The 14,752-nt window shown below is 44.8% G+C and overlaps 2 protein-coding genes and 1 non-coding gene across 3 annotated transcripts in view; 1 reads left to right on the plus strand and 2 right to left on the minus strand.

Annotated features, from left to right (window-relative positions):
• The window catches only part of nup210l (nucleoporin 210 like), a 43,640-nt gene extending 36,382 nt beyond the window's left edge, over positions 1 to 7,258 (plus strand). Inside the window, exons 33-40 of the mRNA XM_008123045.3 lie at positions 522 to 658; positions 1,941 to 2,064; positions 2,157 to 2,309; positions 3,305 to 3,561; positions 5,126 to 5,330; positions 6,614 to 6,718; positions 6,859 to 6,933; positions 7,143 to 7,258. Of these exons, the coding sequence (XP_008121252.1) occupies positions 522 to 658; positions 1,941 to 2,064; positions 2,157 to 2,309; positions 3,305 to 3,561; positions 5,126 to 5,330; positions 6,614 to 6,718; positions 6,859 to 6,933; positions 7,143 to 7,237 (1,151 nt within the window). The 3' untranslated portion in view covers positions 7,238 to 7,258. The remainder of the gene's footprint in view (positions 1 to 521; positions 659 to 1,940; positions 2,065 to 2,156; positions 2,310 to 3,304; positions 3,562 to 5,125; positions 5,331 to 6,613; positions 6,719 to 6,858; positions 6,934 to 7,142) is intronic.
• A 532-nt stretch (positions 7,259 to 7,790) lies between these two features.
• Positions 7,791 to 12,698, minus strand: rps27 (ribosomal protein S27). Its single transcript, XM_062965025.1, has 4 exons — positions 12,560 to 12,698; positions 10,154 to 10,262; positions 9,495 to 9,605; positions 7,791 to 8,046 (listed from the first exon to the last, which is right to left on the minus strand). Exons 1-4 carry the CDS (start codon positions 12,563 to 12,565, stop codon positions 8,018 to 8,020), a joined length of 255 nt encoding a protein of 84 aa, XP_062821095.1. The 5' UTR covers positions 12,566 to 12,698; the 3' UTR covers positions 7,791 to 8,017.
• On the minus strand, positions 7,940 to 8,019 carry mir5424 (microRNA mir-5424). The gene has a single exon (NR_130024.1). It is a non-coding gene; the product is annotated as a microRNA mir-5424 (primary transcript).
• Positions 12,699 to 14,752: the final 2,054 nt, after the last annotated feature.

Consider the following 14,752-nt stretch of genomic DNA (forward strand, 5'->3'; position numbering starts at 1 on the left):
ACACCTCCAAGGTCATTTGGACACTGGCATGACTGCATGGAGCGCCGTTAAATAACATAAAATAACAATAATATCGGGCTTTAGCACAGCAGGTTAATAAATCTTGCCAACTGGAAGGTTGTCAGTTCGAAGCCCAGGTCAGGGTGAGTTCCTGACCCTTAGCCCAGCTTCTGCCTACCTAGCAGTTTGAAAACAAACGTGAGTAGGTAAATAGGAACCGCATTAAAGTGGGGAGGTATTGAGGCTCGGCGTTTCGATCGATCAGAAAAAGGAGAAACAAAGAAAGCTCTTTGGCAGGGAGATGGAACGACAGCACAGCCTCCAAAGATGCTGAAAGATAGGAAAGCCTATATATACCTCTATCTCTTGCCTGTGTTGTCATTGTTATATTCAGCATCGGATGTTTGCTGTATATGTATGTTCTGTGACCCTCCCTGAGTCCCCTTCAGGGTGAGAAGGGAGACATATCAATAGTGTAAATAAATGAGTTAATTTGTCTCTTTCTCTCCCCCTCCATCCAGGTGAGCCTGGGACCTGGCAGGTGGCGCCCGGCGACCTCCTGGAGATGGACGCCGAAAGCGGGGCCGCCTTGGCCAAGCGGGCTGGGAAAGTCACCGTCTTCCACGACATCCCCGGCCTGGTCAAGACCTACAGGGAGGTAGGGCTGGAGCAGCATCCCCTGGATGCGACTATTACACAATGAAAGAAAATCTGCCTTTGATTCTCTGGGGTTTTTTTCTTCCAAAAATTAAATCCCTTCCCTCTAAAAGAGGAGGGAAGATCCAGCCTTTGTTTCTGTTTGCTTGTGTCTGAAACTGCCTTAAAGCCTTGGAGGAAAGAAGAGGGAAGATCTATCTTTCTTTCTTTCTTTCCGACAAGGTAGTTTACAAAAATCTGGAAAGGAGCTCTTTGGAGGAAGGAAGGAAGAGCTGAGTTCTAGAGACTGCCGTTTTGGGTTAATTAAACTAATTCAGAGAGAGAAGGAGGGAAGGGAGGGAGAATCAGCCCCAAACGGCTCTGCGACTATTATGCGAGGAGCACAAGAATTCTGATTTTGCCACCCCAATATATATATCTATATATATAAAAGAGTGATGGCATCAGGGCAGCGGACAAAACAACAAAACTACAGGCCCCCCAACCTTGAAATTTTACAACACAACCCATCATCCACGGCTCTAGGTTGATACAACAAAAAGAAAAGAAAAATAAAGTCCTAATTAGAGGAAGAGGAATAATTCTTTTTATCCAATTGCTGCCAGTTACAAGGCTAAGTTCTGCCCAGTTGGTCTCCTAGCAACCTACTCAGCCCAGGGGACAGGCACAGTTAGGCCTCATTTAGGCCTCTTCCACAGATTATCTAATTTGCACTGGATTATATGGCAATGTAGACTCAAGGCCCACACAGGTATATTACCCATTTATAATCTTATATTATCCTGACAGATGGCCATCCAGCCTCTACATAATAATGATGAAGAAGATGATGATGATAATAATAATAATAATAATAATAATAATAATAATAATAATAATAAAAGCATAGAATCCAAGAGTTTGGAGAGACCCCTAAGGGCCATCCAGCCCAACCCTTTCTACTATGCAGCAGGACACAATCCAAGCATTCACAACACATGGACAACGTATAAAAACTATACAATACTACACAGGGATATAGACCCCCCTCTACCCTCACCACTTTCACAGGACACAAACAACAAAATGCGTACTAAACATAAAGACAACCATACAACAGACATTCAATACCACCACTACCTCAACAAGTTCTCACCAACACCACCAGACAACACTACAGCAACACGTGGCCGGGCACAGCTAGTATAGATATAGATATATCCCTGTGGAATGATGTCCAGGGTGGGAGAAATCATAATATTCATCATCATCATCATCATCATCTTTTATTCTTCTCCTTGCAGGTTGTGATTGGCGACAGCTCCGGCCTCAGCCTCCACCTGGGAGCCAGAAAATACCTGACCAACGCTCCAGACGCCCCCGAATTCCGGGTGTTTGTCTCCACCGGCAGGACAGGGGCCCTCAGAGGTACGGGGGTCCCATAGCCCACCTTAGGCTTCAGACTCGTATCTATCTACCACCGGCATGGTCAAACTTGGGCCTTCCTTTTATTGTTTCAGGGCCTTGCGTTGCGGCCCAGCTCCGCAGCATCGCGGAGAGCCTCTCGCCGGAGTCTCACCTCACCTGCCAGGTGGAGTTTGCGGCCACCTTCCCGGAGGACGTCCCCGCCCAGAGGGTCTTCCGCATACGGCCCGCTTTCTACCCCGACAAAGGTGGGCACCCCTTTGGCGCCTCCCTTCGGTTGACCTCCCTTGCATAGATAATAATTATAACATATTGTATATACATATAATATTCATAGTATTATATTGTAATAGGGCCCAGGCTGTGGCGCAGGCTGGAGAGCAAGCCAGCTGAAACCAGCTGCAATGAATCACTCTGACCAGGAGGTCATGAGTTCGAGGCCCGCTCGGAGCCTATGTTTGTCTTGTATTTGTTCTATGTTAAAAGGCATTGAATGTTTGCCTATATGTGTAATGTGATCTGCCCTGAGTCCCCTTCGGGGTGAGAAAGAAGGGCGGAATATAAATGCTGCAAATAAATAAATAAATAGATAGATAGATAGATAGGCAGGCAGGCAGGCAGGCGCATAGATAGATAGATATTGTATTGTTCTGGGCATGGCCCCATGTAAGCTGCCCCGAGTCCCCGTTGGGGAGATGGTGGCGGGGTATAAATAAAGTTTATTATTTATTATTTATTATTAGATAGATGCATAGATAGGTAGGTCGATCCATAGACTCCTATAGTTGGAATAGAGCCCAAGGGTCATCCAGTCCAACCCATAATAAATAGATAAACAGACATATGCATAGATAGATAGATAGATAGATAGATAGATAGATAGATAGATAGATAGATAGATAGATAGATAGAATCCTAGATTTGGAAGGAACCCCAAAGAAGACCACCCAGTCCAACTCCCTTCTACCAGGCAGAAAGACAACCAAAGCCCTCCTGACAGATGGCCATCCAGACTTTGCTTAAAGACCTCTGGAAAAGGAGAATGAATAGATTGGCAGGCAGAGAAGGGGGCCCAGAGGCCAAGCCCTTTCTCCCAGGCAGTAAGGCCCAACCCAAGCCCTCCCAACAGATGGCCACCCAGCCTTTATTTACAAAGCCCAAGGAGGTGACCCCAGCACAGCCCCCCAAGATAATGTCCGTGTGAGGAATGTCCTCCAGCGTGGCCTTTGTCTTCCCAACCCAGGCCTGTACGCCTGCCTGGTGGCGGTGAGGGAGGGCCCGTCGGAGGAGGACCTGCTGGCGCTGAGCGCGTCCGAGGGCCCGGCCGAGGTGTGGGCCTCCCTCCCGGGGGGGACGGGCCCCGAGCGCAGCAGCCAGAGCCTCTCCGTCCCCTTCCTGCCGGCCTTCGTCCTCAACCAGAGCGAGGTCCTCTTCAGCAGCCAGCAGCTCAGCGCCGAGGTCGTGGTGCTGGCCTCCCGGCAGGTGGCCGAGAACCTCGAGGTAAGGCCAGCGCTTGCGGAAGGACCAGGTCTCATGCAGGCACGGGGGGGGGGGGGGGGGGGGGGGGGTTGGACTTCAACTCACTCTGCGACCTCCGTAGAGAGCTTGACAGGGGGGAGTGTGGGGGTGGTGAAGCTGGGAGACTCCTGCTCGGTCCCCTGGCCATTGTCCTGTGGGGTCCCGCAAGGTTCCATTCTGCCTCCCATGCTCTTTAACATCTACATCAGGGGTCCCCAAACTAAGGCCCGGCGGCCAGATACGGCCCCCCAAGATCACTGACCCTGCCCCTGTCCTCAACTTTAGACTTAGGGTTGACCTAAGTCTACCTGGTCTTTGAAGGTCTCTTTGCTTACTTATAGCCTTATGAGATCGTCTAGTTGGTCTTTGGAGGTCGCTTTGCTTAGCTATGGCCGTATGAGACCATCTAGAAGGCTTTTGGAGGTCACTTTCATTACCTATGGTCATACGAGACCGTCTAGATGGCCTTTGAGGGTGCCTTCACTTACCTATGTTTTTATGAGATTGTCTTGATGGCCTTTGGGGGCCCCTTTCCTTACCTATGGTCTTATGAGATCGTCTAGATGGTCTTTGGAGGTCTCTTTGCTTAGCTACGGCCTTATGAGACCATCTAGAAGGCTTTTGGAGGTCACTTTCATTACCTATAGTCATATGAGACCATCTAGATGGCCTTTGAGGATGCCTTTACTTACCTATGGTTTTATGAGATCGTCTAGATGGTCTTTGAAGGTCTCTTTCCTTACCTATGGTCTTATGAGGTCGCCAAGATGATCTTTGGAGGTTTCTTTGCTTAGCTACGGCCTTTTGAGGCCATCTAGATGGATTTTGGAGGTCACTTTCATTACCTATAGTCATATGAGACCGTCTAGATGGCCTTTGAGGGTGCCTTTACTTACCTATGGTCTTATGAGATCGTCTAGCCATGGCTAAATTATTTTACTCAATCTGGACACTAGACTTTTATGGATGCAGCCTAGGATCGCATTGGGCTTTTGTACTGCTGCATCACACTTTGGGACCATGTTCAGTCTCTCACACACACACACACACACACACACATATATATATATATATATATAAATAACTATGGTCAAGCCATGACTTTCTTCCATCTGTACACTGGTCAAGCCATGGCTATATTGTTTTACTCAATCTGGACACTAGACTTTTATGGATGCAGCCTAGGATCACATTGGCCTTTTTCGCTGCTGCATCACACTCTTGGCTCATGTTCAACCACATATATATATATATATAATTATGGTCAAGCCATGGCTGTGACTTTCCTCCAACTAGACACTAATCTCCTATGAATGCAACCTAGTATCACATTGGCCTTTTGCGCTGCTGCGTCACACCATTGGCTCATGTTCAGCCGTATGTATTTCTATCATCAAGCTATGGCTATATTGTTTTCCTCCATCTGGACACTGGACTCCTATGGACGCAGCCTGGAATGTCATGGGCCGTTTTTGCTGCTGCATCACACTGCATATTTGGTAATGCCGCCTTGTGTCTCCTCCCTCCCTCCCTCCCTCCCTCGCAGGCCGAGTCCAGCTCTGCGGCCATCCGCGTGGAGCGCCCGCTGCTCCTGCCGGACATGCCCGGGCTTGCCTTCCTGGCGCTGGCCGTGGTCAACCTGTCCTCCCTCCGCCAGGGGGCGCCGCCCGTCTTCGTCAACCTCTCCTGCCACTTGACCGGGCAGAGGGCCGCTCTCCTGGTGCGCGCTTTGCCCGAAAAGCACTTGTTCGGTGAGCAGAGAATTGTGGCTGTGGGAGTGTGCCACACGGGGGGACCCTCAAAGGCCATCCAGGCTGACCCCTTCCTTCTGCCAGGCAGGGAAAACACAACCAAAGCCCTCCCCACAGATGGCCATCCAGCCATACATAAGATGCACTATACTTTATGACAGTGATGGTGAACCTATGACACGCGTGTCAGCACTGACACTCTAGCCAATTTTGCTGACACGCGGTGGTCACCTCTTGGGTTGTTAAGTGTTTTGTGGCCAAACTTGGTGTCATTTCATCCAGTTGTTTTTTTGTTTACTCCGTCCTACAAATGAATAGTAAATTTATATATATATAGATTATTATTATATCCTATTATTATGTTATCCTATTAATATATTTTATATCATTATATTATATTTTTATATTCTATTTCAGTAGTCTCACTTATCCAACACTCGCTTATCCAATGTTCTGTATTATCAAACGCATTTTTGTATTTATTTATTTACAGCATTTATATTCCGCCCTTCTTTCTCACCCCAAAGGGGACTCAGGACGGATCTTGTTACACATATAGGCAAACATTAAATGCCTTTTAACATAGAACAAAGACAAACATGGCTCCGAGTGGGCCTCGAACTCATGGTCAGAGTGATTCATTGCAGTGATTCATTGCAGCTGCTCTCCAGCCTGCGCCACAGCCCGAGCCAAACATTTGTAGTCAATGTTTTCAATACATCATGATATTTTGGTGCTAAATTCATAAAGTCATACCCTTCTTCTGTCAAGATAGGGAAAACACAATCAAAGCCCTCCCGACAGATGGCCCTCTGGACATAGATAAGACATACTATATGCTAGGATATATCTGTCATAGAGTTCTAGAGTTGGAAGAAAGTTCCAGGGCCATCCAGTCCAATGCCCTTCTTCTGCTAGGCAGGAAAAGCACACTCAAAGCCCTCCCCAAAGATGGCCACCCAGCCACACACAATATGCTATGATAGATTGATCCTAGAATCCTAGAGTCGGAAGAGACCCTCAAAGAGGGCCATCCAGCACAATCAAACCCGTCCCGATCGATGGCCACCCAGCTTGATTCCCATCTTCCACTGGAAGTACAGGACTCCTCTGTTGAAAGGCTATCTGAGGCTGAGAGAGTGTGGCTCACCCAGGGGAGGTTCCACAGCGGAGGGAGCCCTGCCCTCATATGCTGAGCATTAAATAAAAAGAGCCGCCTTGCCGCAGGCTTCCTGCTCTCGCATCCAGTGCGTTAACCCGGTTGTCTCCTTGTCCTTGCCCAGACCGGTGCGCGGAGGCCGGCCTGGTGAGGCAGCTAGTGGGCTCCTACCACGTCCTGCTCTTCACCGTCTTTGCCGTCCTGGCCTCCACCTCCGTCATCTTCCTCGGTGAGTCCAGCCCAAGGGATCAGGAGGGAAGGCCGTGGGGGCAGGCTTGGTGTGCTCTGGGTGACCCTCTCAACGCACCACAGACTTGTCTTGGGGCTTGCAGGGTTTGAGTGGGACTGACCCTAACGCTGTCCCCACAGCATACAACTCCTTCCTGACCAGAGTGCAGACAGTCCCGGTGGTCTACGTTCCCACCACGGGCACCGTGCCGACAGGTGAGTCAGAAGGAGTGACAGGTAACTGTTAAAGAATAAGGGCTTCCTAAGAGGATTAGACTAGCAGCATCAAACTTGTGGCTCCCAGCATAGGAGACTTGATACTTGGCCATTGGAAAAGCAGGAAAGAAGGGTTTCTGGGAGGTGGGAGGCCCAAACATGTGTACATTCGGCTCTGTACGCTTGGCTTGCCTTTCCTTCCCTTGCAGGATACCTCTCGCCTCCCCCAAGCGCCCAGCACCATTATTCCGGCAGCAGCGCAAGGAACAGGACTCAGGCCTGGCTCTGGAGCGTGAGGAAGTAACAGTAAAGCAAGTGAAGCGTGTGGCAAGTGTCCTCTTTCATTGGGCGTTGAGGGTGCCTCCTGGCAGCCAGGGCAGGGTTCCAGCACAGAAACACTCACCTACCCCCATTCACCCACCTTTTTGGGCTAAACGGCCTCGCCAAAATCAAGATGCACATTAGATTTGCGTAATATGGAAATCTTAGCCAAAGCAAAAGGGGAAGCTGTTTCGGGAGCACTTAGAGGGACATCATTTCTCATTTAGTTGCATTGACTCCATTGGGAGGCTGGGATTTGTAGTTTAGCGAGGCACCAGCCTCCTTTGGCAGAGACGGCTCGAGGCCTTGCATCATTGTTATTTTACTATTTAGCATGTCAGGAGCCGGTAGGCTGTTAGGAATTGTGGGAGTTGGAGTCCCAAACCCCTGGAGGGCCACAGTTTGCCCATGCCTGCCCTATAAAGGAATCCTAAGGCCCAAAATGAGGAAAAGTATTGGCAAATTGCACCCAAGGGTCACTCCATACATTTCCCTCATAATCCCCGGACCCAAAACACAGAGGCGAAAAGCCGGCGTTGTCTTTATATCCAAAATTTATTGGGTCAAATGGGCGAGGCTACAAGGACAGAGGCGGCCGCGGTTTGATCCGATCCCTACGCAGCAGCGGGAGGCCCCAAGCGTTGCTCGGCCACGGCTGGCCTTCGGTGTCTGTGCCCTTCGAGAAAGAGCGCGAGAGCCATCCTGGCAGCCGACCCTGGGCCTGTAGCCCCACCCACCGGGCAACAACCATCCAAATCTGCATCTAGTGCTGCTTTCGCCGGAAGGAGCATCCTGGGGAGAGAAGGGGCACAACGGTGGGAAATCGAGGACGCGCCGGGACTCCATTTATGGAAGGAAATGCAGTAAGCATCCCCGTAAAGTAGGGAAAGATCCACATTCTCCTTGGCTAGAATGAAAGAGCAACGGCAATGCCCTACAAAATGGAATAGGTCACTCAAGAAGGATGCCCAGGAAAGACTTCCGGGGTTGGCTGCTTTGGAGCAAGACCGAGAAACATGAATTCCATTGTCTTCAGAAGATAGTGGGAAAGAATCTTTTTTTTCCCCCTGACCCTCATGCCACTCAGATATTGCAGCTGTGGAAATGGAAACATCTGATAAGCCCATTCAGTTAACAGAAAGCCAGGAACCTCTACCTTCAAGACAGATGCTCCATGGAATATTTATTATTTATGTATTTGCGACACTTATATCCCGCCCTTCTCACCTCGAAGGGGACTCAGGGCAGCTTACATTATTTTATTATTAGCATAGCACAATAAAGCATTATTTATTACTATATTGTATTACATCACAATATAATTATCAATACTATATGTATATACAATAGATTATATTAGTATAGCATAGTATTAGCATTATATATTATTATATGGACATAGGAGACATGGTGGAATGGTGTCTTCCTGGACCTATTATTATTTTGCATTACATTATAATATTATCAATATTATATGTATATACAATATATTATATTATTAGTATAGCATAATATTAGCATTATATATTATTATAATATATTATAATGAGCTCCCTCTACCAGCTCCAGCTCCATGCGGGGACATGAAAGAAGCCTCCCACAAGGATGGTAAAAACATCAAAACATCCTGGCGTCCCCTGGGCAACATCCTTGCAGACGGCCAATTCTCTCACTCCAGAAGCAACTCCAGTTGCTCCGGACATGAAAAAAAATTATTATATTGCATTACATTATAATATAATCAATATTATATGTATATACAATATATTATATTATTAGTATAGCATAATATTTGTATTATATATTATTATACTGTTATATTGGAATGATGTCTTCCTGTCACTTTCGTAGCCAAGACTGGGAACTTCCAATTCTTTAATCTTTATTTTTGGGGGTAAACACCACTCACTGGAAACAATTTGTTAAGATTTTCAAACTCCCAACACCCAAGAGATTTGGGGGCTCCTTACTGAGTGACTCTGGTTTAATTTTATTGCCGTTGCTAGACAAAAAATGTGGGACTTTCCAACTGCACTGGGAGAGCCTCCACGTCTTGTGTACAAAGTCATGAAGCGAAGGGAAACGCATGCCAACAAACAGACGAAAGCAGGAACTCGTTTCCTGGGCACTGTACTATACATTAGGAGGCAAACAAAGGACGCCTTATGTAACGTAACAGGGGCCAGGTGCCACGAAAGCTCCCAAGAGAAAGGAGATAAGAGGAATTGGCTTGAGCGTACCTTCTGTCAGCCGTGCCTTTCCGCCGGTGGGCTGGCAGAGCACAGTTGAGCAGCCAACGCACAAAACCACCGTCTGAGCATGGCTGAAGACCGTGGTGATCTTGTAGCAACCTGCAGAGGGGGAAAAGACCAGGCTGAGCGCATTCTGCATTGTCTATAATCAACCCATGTTGCTTTAAAATCATAGAATAGTAGAGTTGGAAGAGACCTCATGGGCCATCCAGTCCAACCCCATTCTGCCAAGCAGGAAATCGCATTCAAAGCACTCCAGCAGCGTTCAAGCACGGCAAGATAGCAGCTGATGTCACCTGCCATGTCTGAAGGAAGGTCCAAGACAACTATTCTCTCTATCAGGCATGGGCCAAGTGTTTTGGACTTCAACTCCTACCATTCCTAACAGCCTCAGGCCCCTTCCTTTTCCCCCTCAGCCTCTTAATGTAGTCTCCCAAGATGAGGCTGAGGAAATAAACACTCAAGTGGCAAACTGCCCTCCAGCCAGGCCTTCTGCAAAGCAAAGTTCAACCATCAACGTTGAACCAAAGCCAATGGGTGAATTATGTAATGCGGCCTCTTATCGCAATTGAATACAGGCACGGCCCAAGCAGGAGTGCAAAGGAGCACAAAGGTGTACTGAACCTATGCCTGCGAACCCAGCCTACCTGGACATTTCACATCCATGAAATACGAGTTGGGGCTCTGGACCAGGCGCTTCTTCTTGTGCTTCCGCTTCTCCTCCTCAGGGGAGGGATGCAAGAGGTCCTTTGCGAGCTACAGGGAGAGAAAGCAAGGCCGGCCTCAGCCAGAGACCCCCAAAGAAACCCCGTTTCCCACCCCACTCCTCCCAGGGTTCACTGGCATGATGATAATAATCACTGAGACTGGTAATAATATTAATATTAATAATAAAGCATTATTTATTACTATATTGTATTACATCATAATATAATTATCAATACTATATGTATATACAATATATTATATTAGTATAGCATAATATTAGCATTATATATTATTGACATAGGAGACATGGTGGAATGGTGTCTTCCTGGACCCATTATTATTATTTTGCATTACATTACATTATCAATATTATATGTATATACAATATATTATATTAGTATAGCATAATACAGTAGAGTCTCACTTATCCAACACTCGCTTATCCAACGTTCTGGATTATCCAACACATTTTTGTAGTCAATGTTTTCAATATATCATATTTTGGTGCTAAATTCGTAAATACAGTAATTACAACTTAACATTACTGCATTTTGAGCTACGTTTTCTGTCAAATTTGTTGTATAACATGATGTTTTGGTGCTTAATTTGTAAAATCATAACCTAATTTGATGTTTAATAGGCTTTTCCTTAATCCCTCCTTATTATCCAAGATATTCGCTTATCCAAGGTTCTGCCGGCCCGTTTAGCTTGGATAAGTGAGACTCTACTGTACATATTGGTAAATAAACAACACATTAAAAGCCAAACAGTTGAAAAGGTATCAACACTATCACATCAGTTAAAATCATGCAATCCAATTCCTCCTTCAGCGCTGTTCCATTAATAGTACTAATAAGCATATGCAATGATAAAATTAGTAAGGGATGCTGGGTCTGTGCTATGACTTAATCATTACAATAATAATAATAATAAGAGATGCTCAGTCTGTGCTATAACTCCTGAAAATAAGTATATTAATAATATTAAAAGGATGTAATCATAGCAATAATAATAAGCATGCGCAGTCTGTGCTATCAATTCTGAAATTATTAATAAGGATGTAATAGTAACTAATAAGCATGTGCAGTCTGTGCTATAAATGCTGAAAATAATATTATTATTAATGATGTAATGATAACTAATAAGCATGCTAAGTCTGTGCTATAAATCCTGAAAATAAGTATATTAATAATATTGAGAAGATGTAATCATAGCAATAATAATAAGCATGCTCAGTCTGTGCTATAAATGCTGAAAATAATATTATTATTAATGATGTAATGATAACTAATAAGCATGCTCAGTATGTGCTATAAATCTTGAAAATAAGTATATTAATAATATTAAAGGGATGTAATTATAGCAATAATAATAAGCATGCACAGTCTGTGCTATAAATCCTGAAAATAATATTAGGATGTAATAATAACAAGCATGCTCAGTCTGTGCTATAAATCCTGAAGTATATTAATATTATTAGCAATAATAATAAGAATGCGCAGTCTGTGCTATCAATTCTGAAAATAATGATTATGATGGTAACAATAATAACGCATGCTTAGTCTGTGGTATAAATCCTGAAAATAAGTATATTAATAACATTAAAAGGATGTAATCATAGCAGTAATAATAAGCATGCACAGTCTATGCTATCAATTTTGAGAATAATGATTATGATGGTAACGATAATAATAATAAGGCATGCTCAGTCTGTGCTACAAATCCTGAAAATAATATTATTATTAATAAGGATGTAATAGTAACTAATAAGCATGCTCAGTCTGTGCTATAAATCCTGAAAATAAGTATATTAATAATATTAAAAGGATGTAATCATAGCAATAATAATAAGCATGGGCAGTCTGTGCTATCAATTCTGAAAATTATGATTATGATGGTAACAATAATAATAAGGGATGCTCAGTCTGTGCTATAAATCCTGAAAATAAGTACATTAATAATATTAAAAGGATGTAATCATAGCAATAATAATAAGCATGCGCAGTCTATGCTATCAATTTTGAGAATAATGATTATGATGGTAACGATAATAATAATAAGGGATGCTCAGTCTGTGGTATAAAGTAATCCTGGGAATAATGACGATGTTATGAATACGAATAAGACTAATTCCCTTCGCTTCGCCTCCCTCCCCCTCCGCCCCCAAAGCAGCCAGGTCCGCCATTTTGTGGCTGGCTCCTCGGCCTGAGAGGCGCCCGCAGCGGGGAGAAGGCAGCGGCGAGGCCTGGGCCGGGTGGCCGGGCGCGGTGCCTCCCTCGCGGGGCGCGCTGCCAGGAAAGGCCGCGGCGCGGGGCGAGGCCTAGTCGTGCGCGAGAGAGACTCACAGGCATGTCCGCGTGGAGGCAGCGACGGCCGGAAAGGAGCCACACCGGAAAGAGAGGGCGCTATATCCGCTGCGGGGTTTCCCGAGAGGGCGGAAGTCACGAGAAAGGGGGCGGGGCCGGGATAGACCCCCGCCCCTGCCTTCCACTGCGCAGGCTCAGAGCCGCCATTTTGGGAAGGAGGAAAGCTGAGGCGGCCATGATGGGAGGTTTATAACCCGTTTGGCCCCTCAGGTGTTTTGGACTCCAATTCCCACAATTAGGGAACAGGGCCCTAGAGTTAAAAGCGCCAAGAGTTGGAAGACAGCCCTGAAGGACATCCAGCCCAACCCCCTTCTGCCAGGCAGGAAGACACAACCAGAGCTCTCCTGACAGATGGCCATTCAAGCCTGGGCCAACTTGGGCCTTCCAGGTGTTTTGGACTCCAACTCCCACAATGACTTACAGCCGGTATTATTCTTAATGCCAGCCATCGTTAGATGTATTATTATTTCTCTGAAATGCATTGGGATTGGGAAGGGAAGTTATCATTGCTCAGCTTCACCCTTTTCACTACCAAAAGTGGGGCATTAAAATAATATAAATTATTACAGTACAGTCTCACTTATCCAACATTCGCTTATCCAACGTTCTGGATTATCCAACACATTTTTGTAGTCAATGTTTTCAATATATCGTGATATTTTGGTGCTAAATTCGTAAATACAGTAATTACTACATAGCATTACTGCGTATTGAACTACTTTTTCTGTCAAATGTGTTGTATAACATGATGTTTGGGTGCTTAATTTGTAAAATCATAACTTAATTTGATGTTTAATAGGCTTTTCCTCGATCTCTCCTTATTATCCAACATATTCACTTATCCAACGTTCTGCCAGCCTGTTTACGTTGGATAAGTGAGACTCTACTGTAATGATATTTCTCTGAAATGGATTGGGATTGGGAAGGGAAGTTATCATTGCTCAGCTTCACCCTTTTCCCTACCAAAAGTGGGGCATTAAAATAATAAAAATTATTGTTATTATTATTATTACAGTAGAGTCTCACTTATCCAACATTCGCTTATCCAACGTTCTGGTTTATCCAACGCATTTTTGTAGTCAATGTTTTCAATACATCGTGATATTTTGGTGCTAAATTCGTAAATACTTTAATAACTACATAGCATTATTTCGCATTGAACTACTTTTTCTGTCAAATTTGTTGTATAACATGATGTTTTGGTGCTTAATTTGTAAAACCATAACCTAAATTTGATGGCTTAAATAAGTGATACTCTACTGTACTAGCTGTGCCCGGCCACGCGTTGCTGTGGCGAAGTCTGGTGGTCTGGGAAATAAAGTATTGAGGAATTGGTGGTAGTTAAGGTCAAGGTTTTCCCCAGACATTAAGTCCAGTCGTGACCGACTCTGGGGGTTGGTGCTCATCTCCATTTCTAAGCCCAAGAGCCGGTGTTGTCCGTAGACACCTCCAAGGTCATGTGGCCATTGGCAGGACTGCATGGAGCGCCATTACTTCCCGCCAGAGCAGTACCTATTCATCTACTCTCATTTGTATGTTTTTGAACTTTAGGCTTGACAGAAGCTGGGGCAGCCTTTTGCCAATCAAAAATGGGGCATTAAAATAACATAAATTATTATTATTATTATTATTATCTGTGCAGAATCCACTGGCATTGGGATGTGGAGGGAAGTTATCACTGCTCAGGCTCCCTTGCAGGGAATGCACTTTGCACATGCTCAAGAGTGCTCTTTTGCCAACCCAAAGTGGGGCATTAACATAATACAGATTATTATTATTATTATTTAATTGTATGACACAGCAAACAAGATAGATATGCTGGATTTCGTTTCACAAAATCACAAGTCGAACACTTCCCAAGTGTCTAGGACTGTGTGATGTATTATTATTGTTGTTGTTGTTGTTGTTGTTGTTGTTGTTGTTGTATGACACAGCAAACAAGATAGATATGCTGGATTTCGTTTCACAAAACCACAAGTTGGGACACTTCCCAAGTGTCTAGGACTGTGTAATATATGATTATGATTATGATTATTGTATGACACAGCAAACAAGATAGACATGCTGGATTTCATATCACAAAATCACAAGTCGAACACTTCCCAAGTGTCTAGGACTGTGTGATATTTATTATTATTATTATTATTATTATTATTATTATTATTATTATTA

The sequence above is a fragment of the Anolis carolinensis genome, unplaced genomic scaffold, assembly GCF_035594765.1.
Source record: "Anolis carolinensis isolate JA03-04 unplaced genomic scaffold, rAnoCar3.1.pri scaffold_14, whole genome shotgun sequence".
NCBI classification, from domain to species: Eukaryota; Metazoa; Chordata; class Lepidosauria; order Squamata; family Dactyloidae; genus Anolis; species Anolis carolinensis.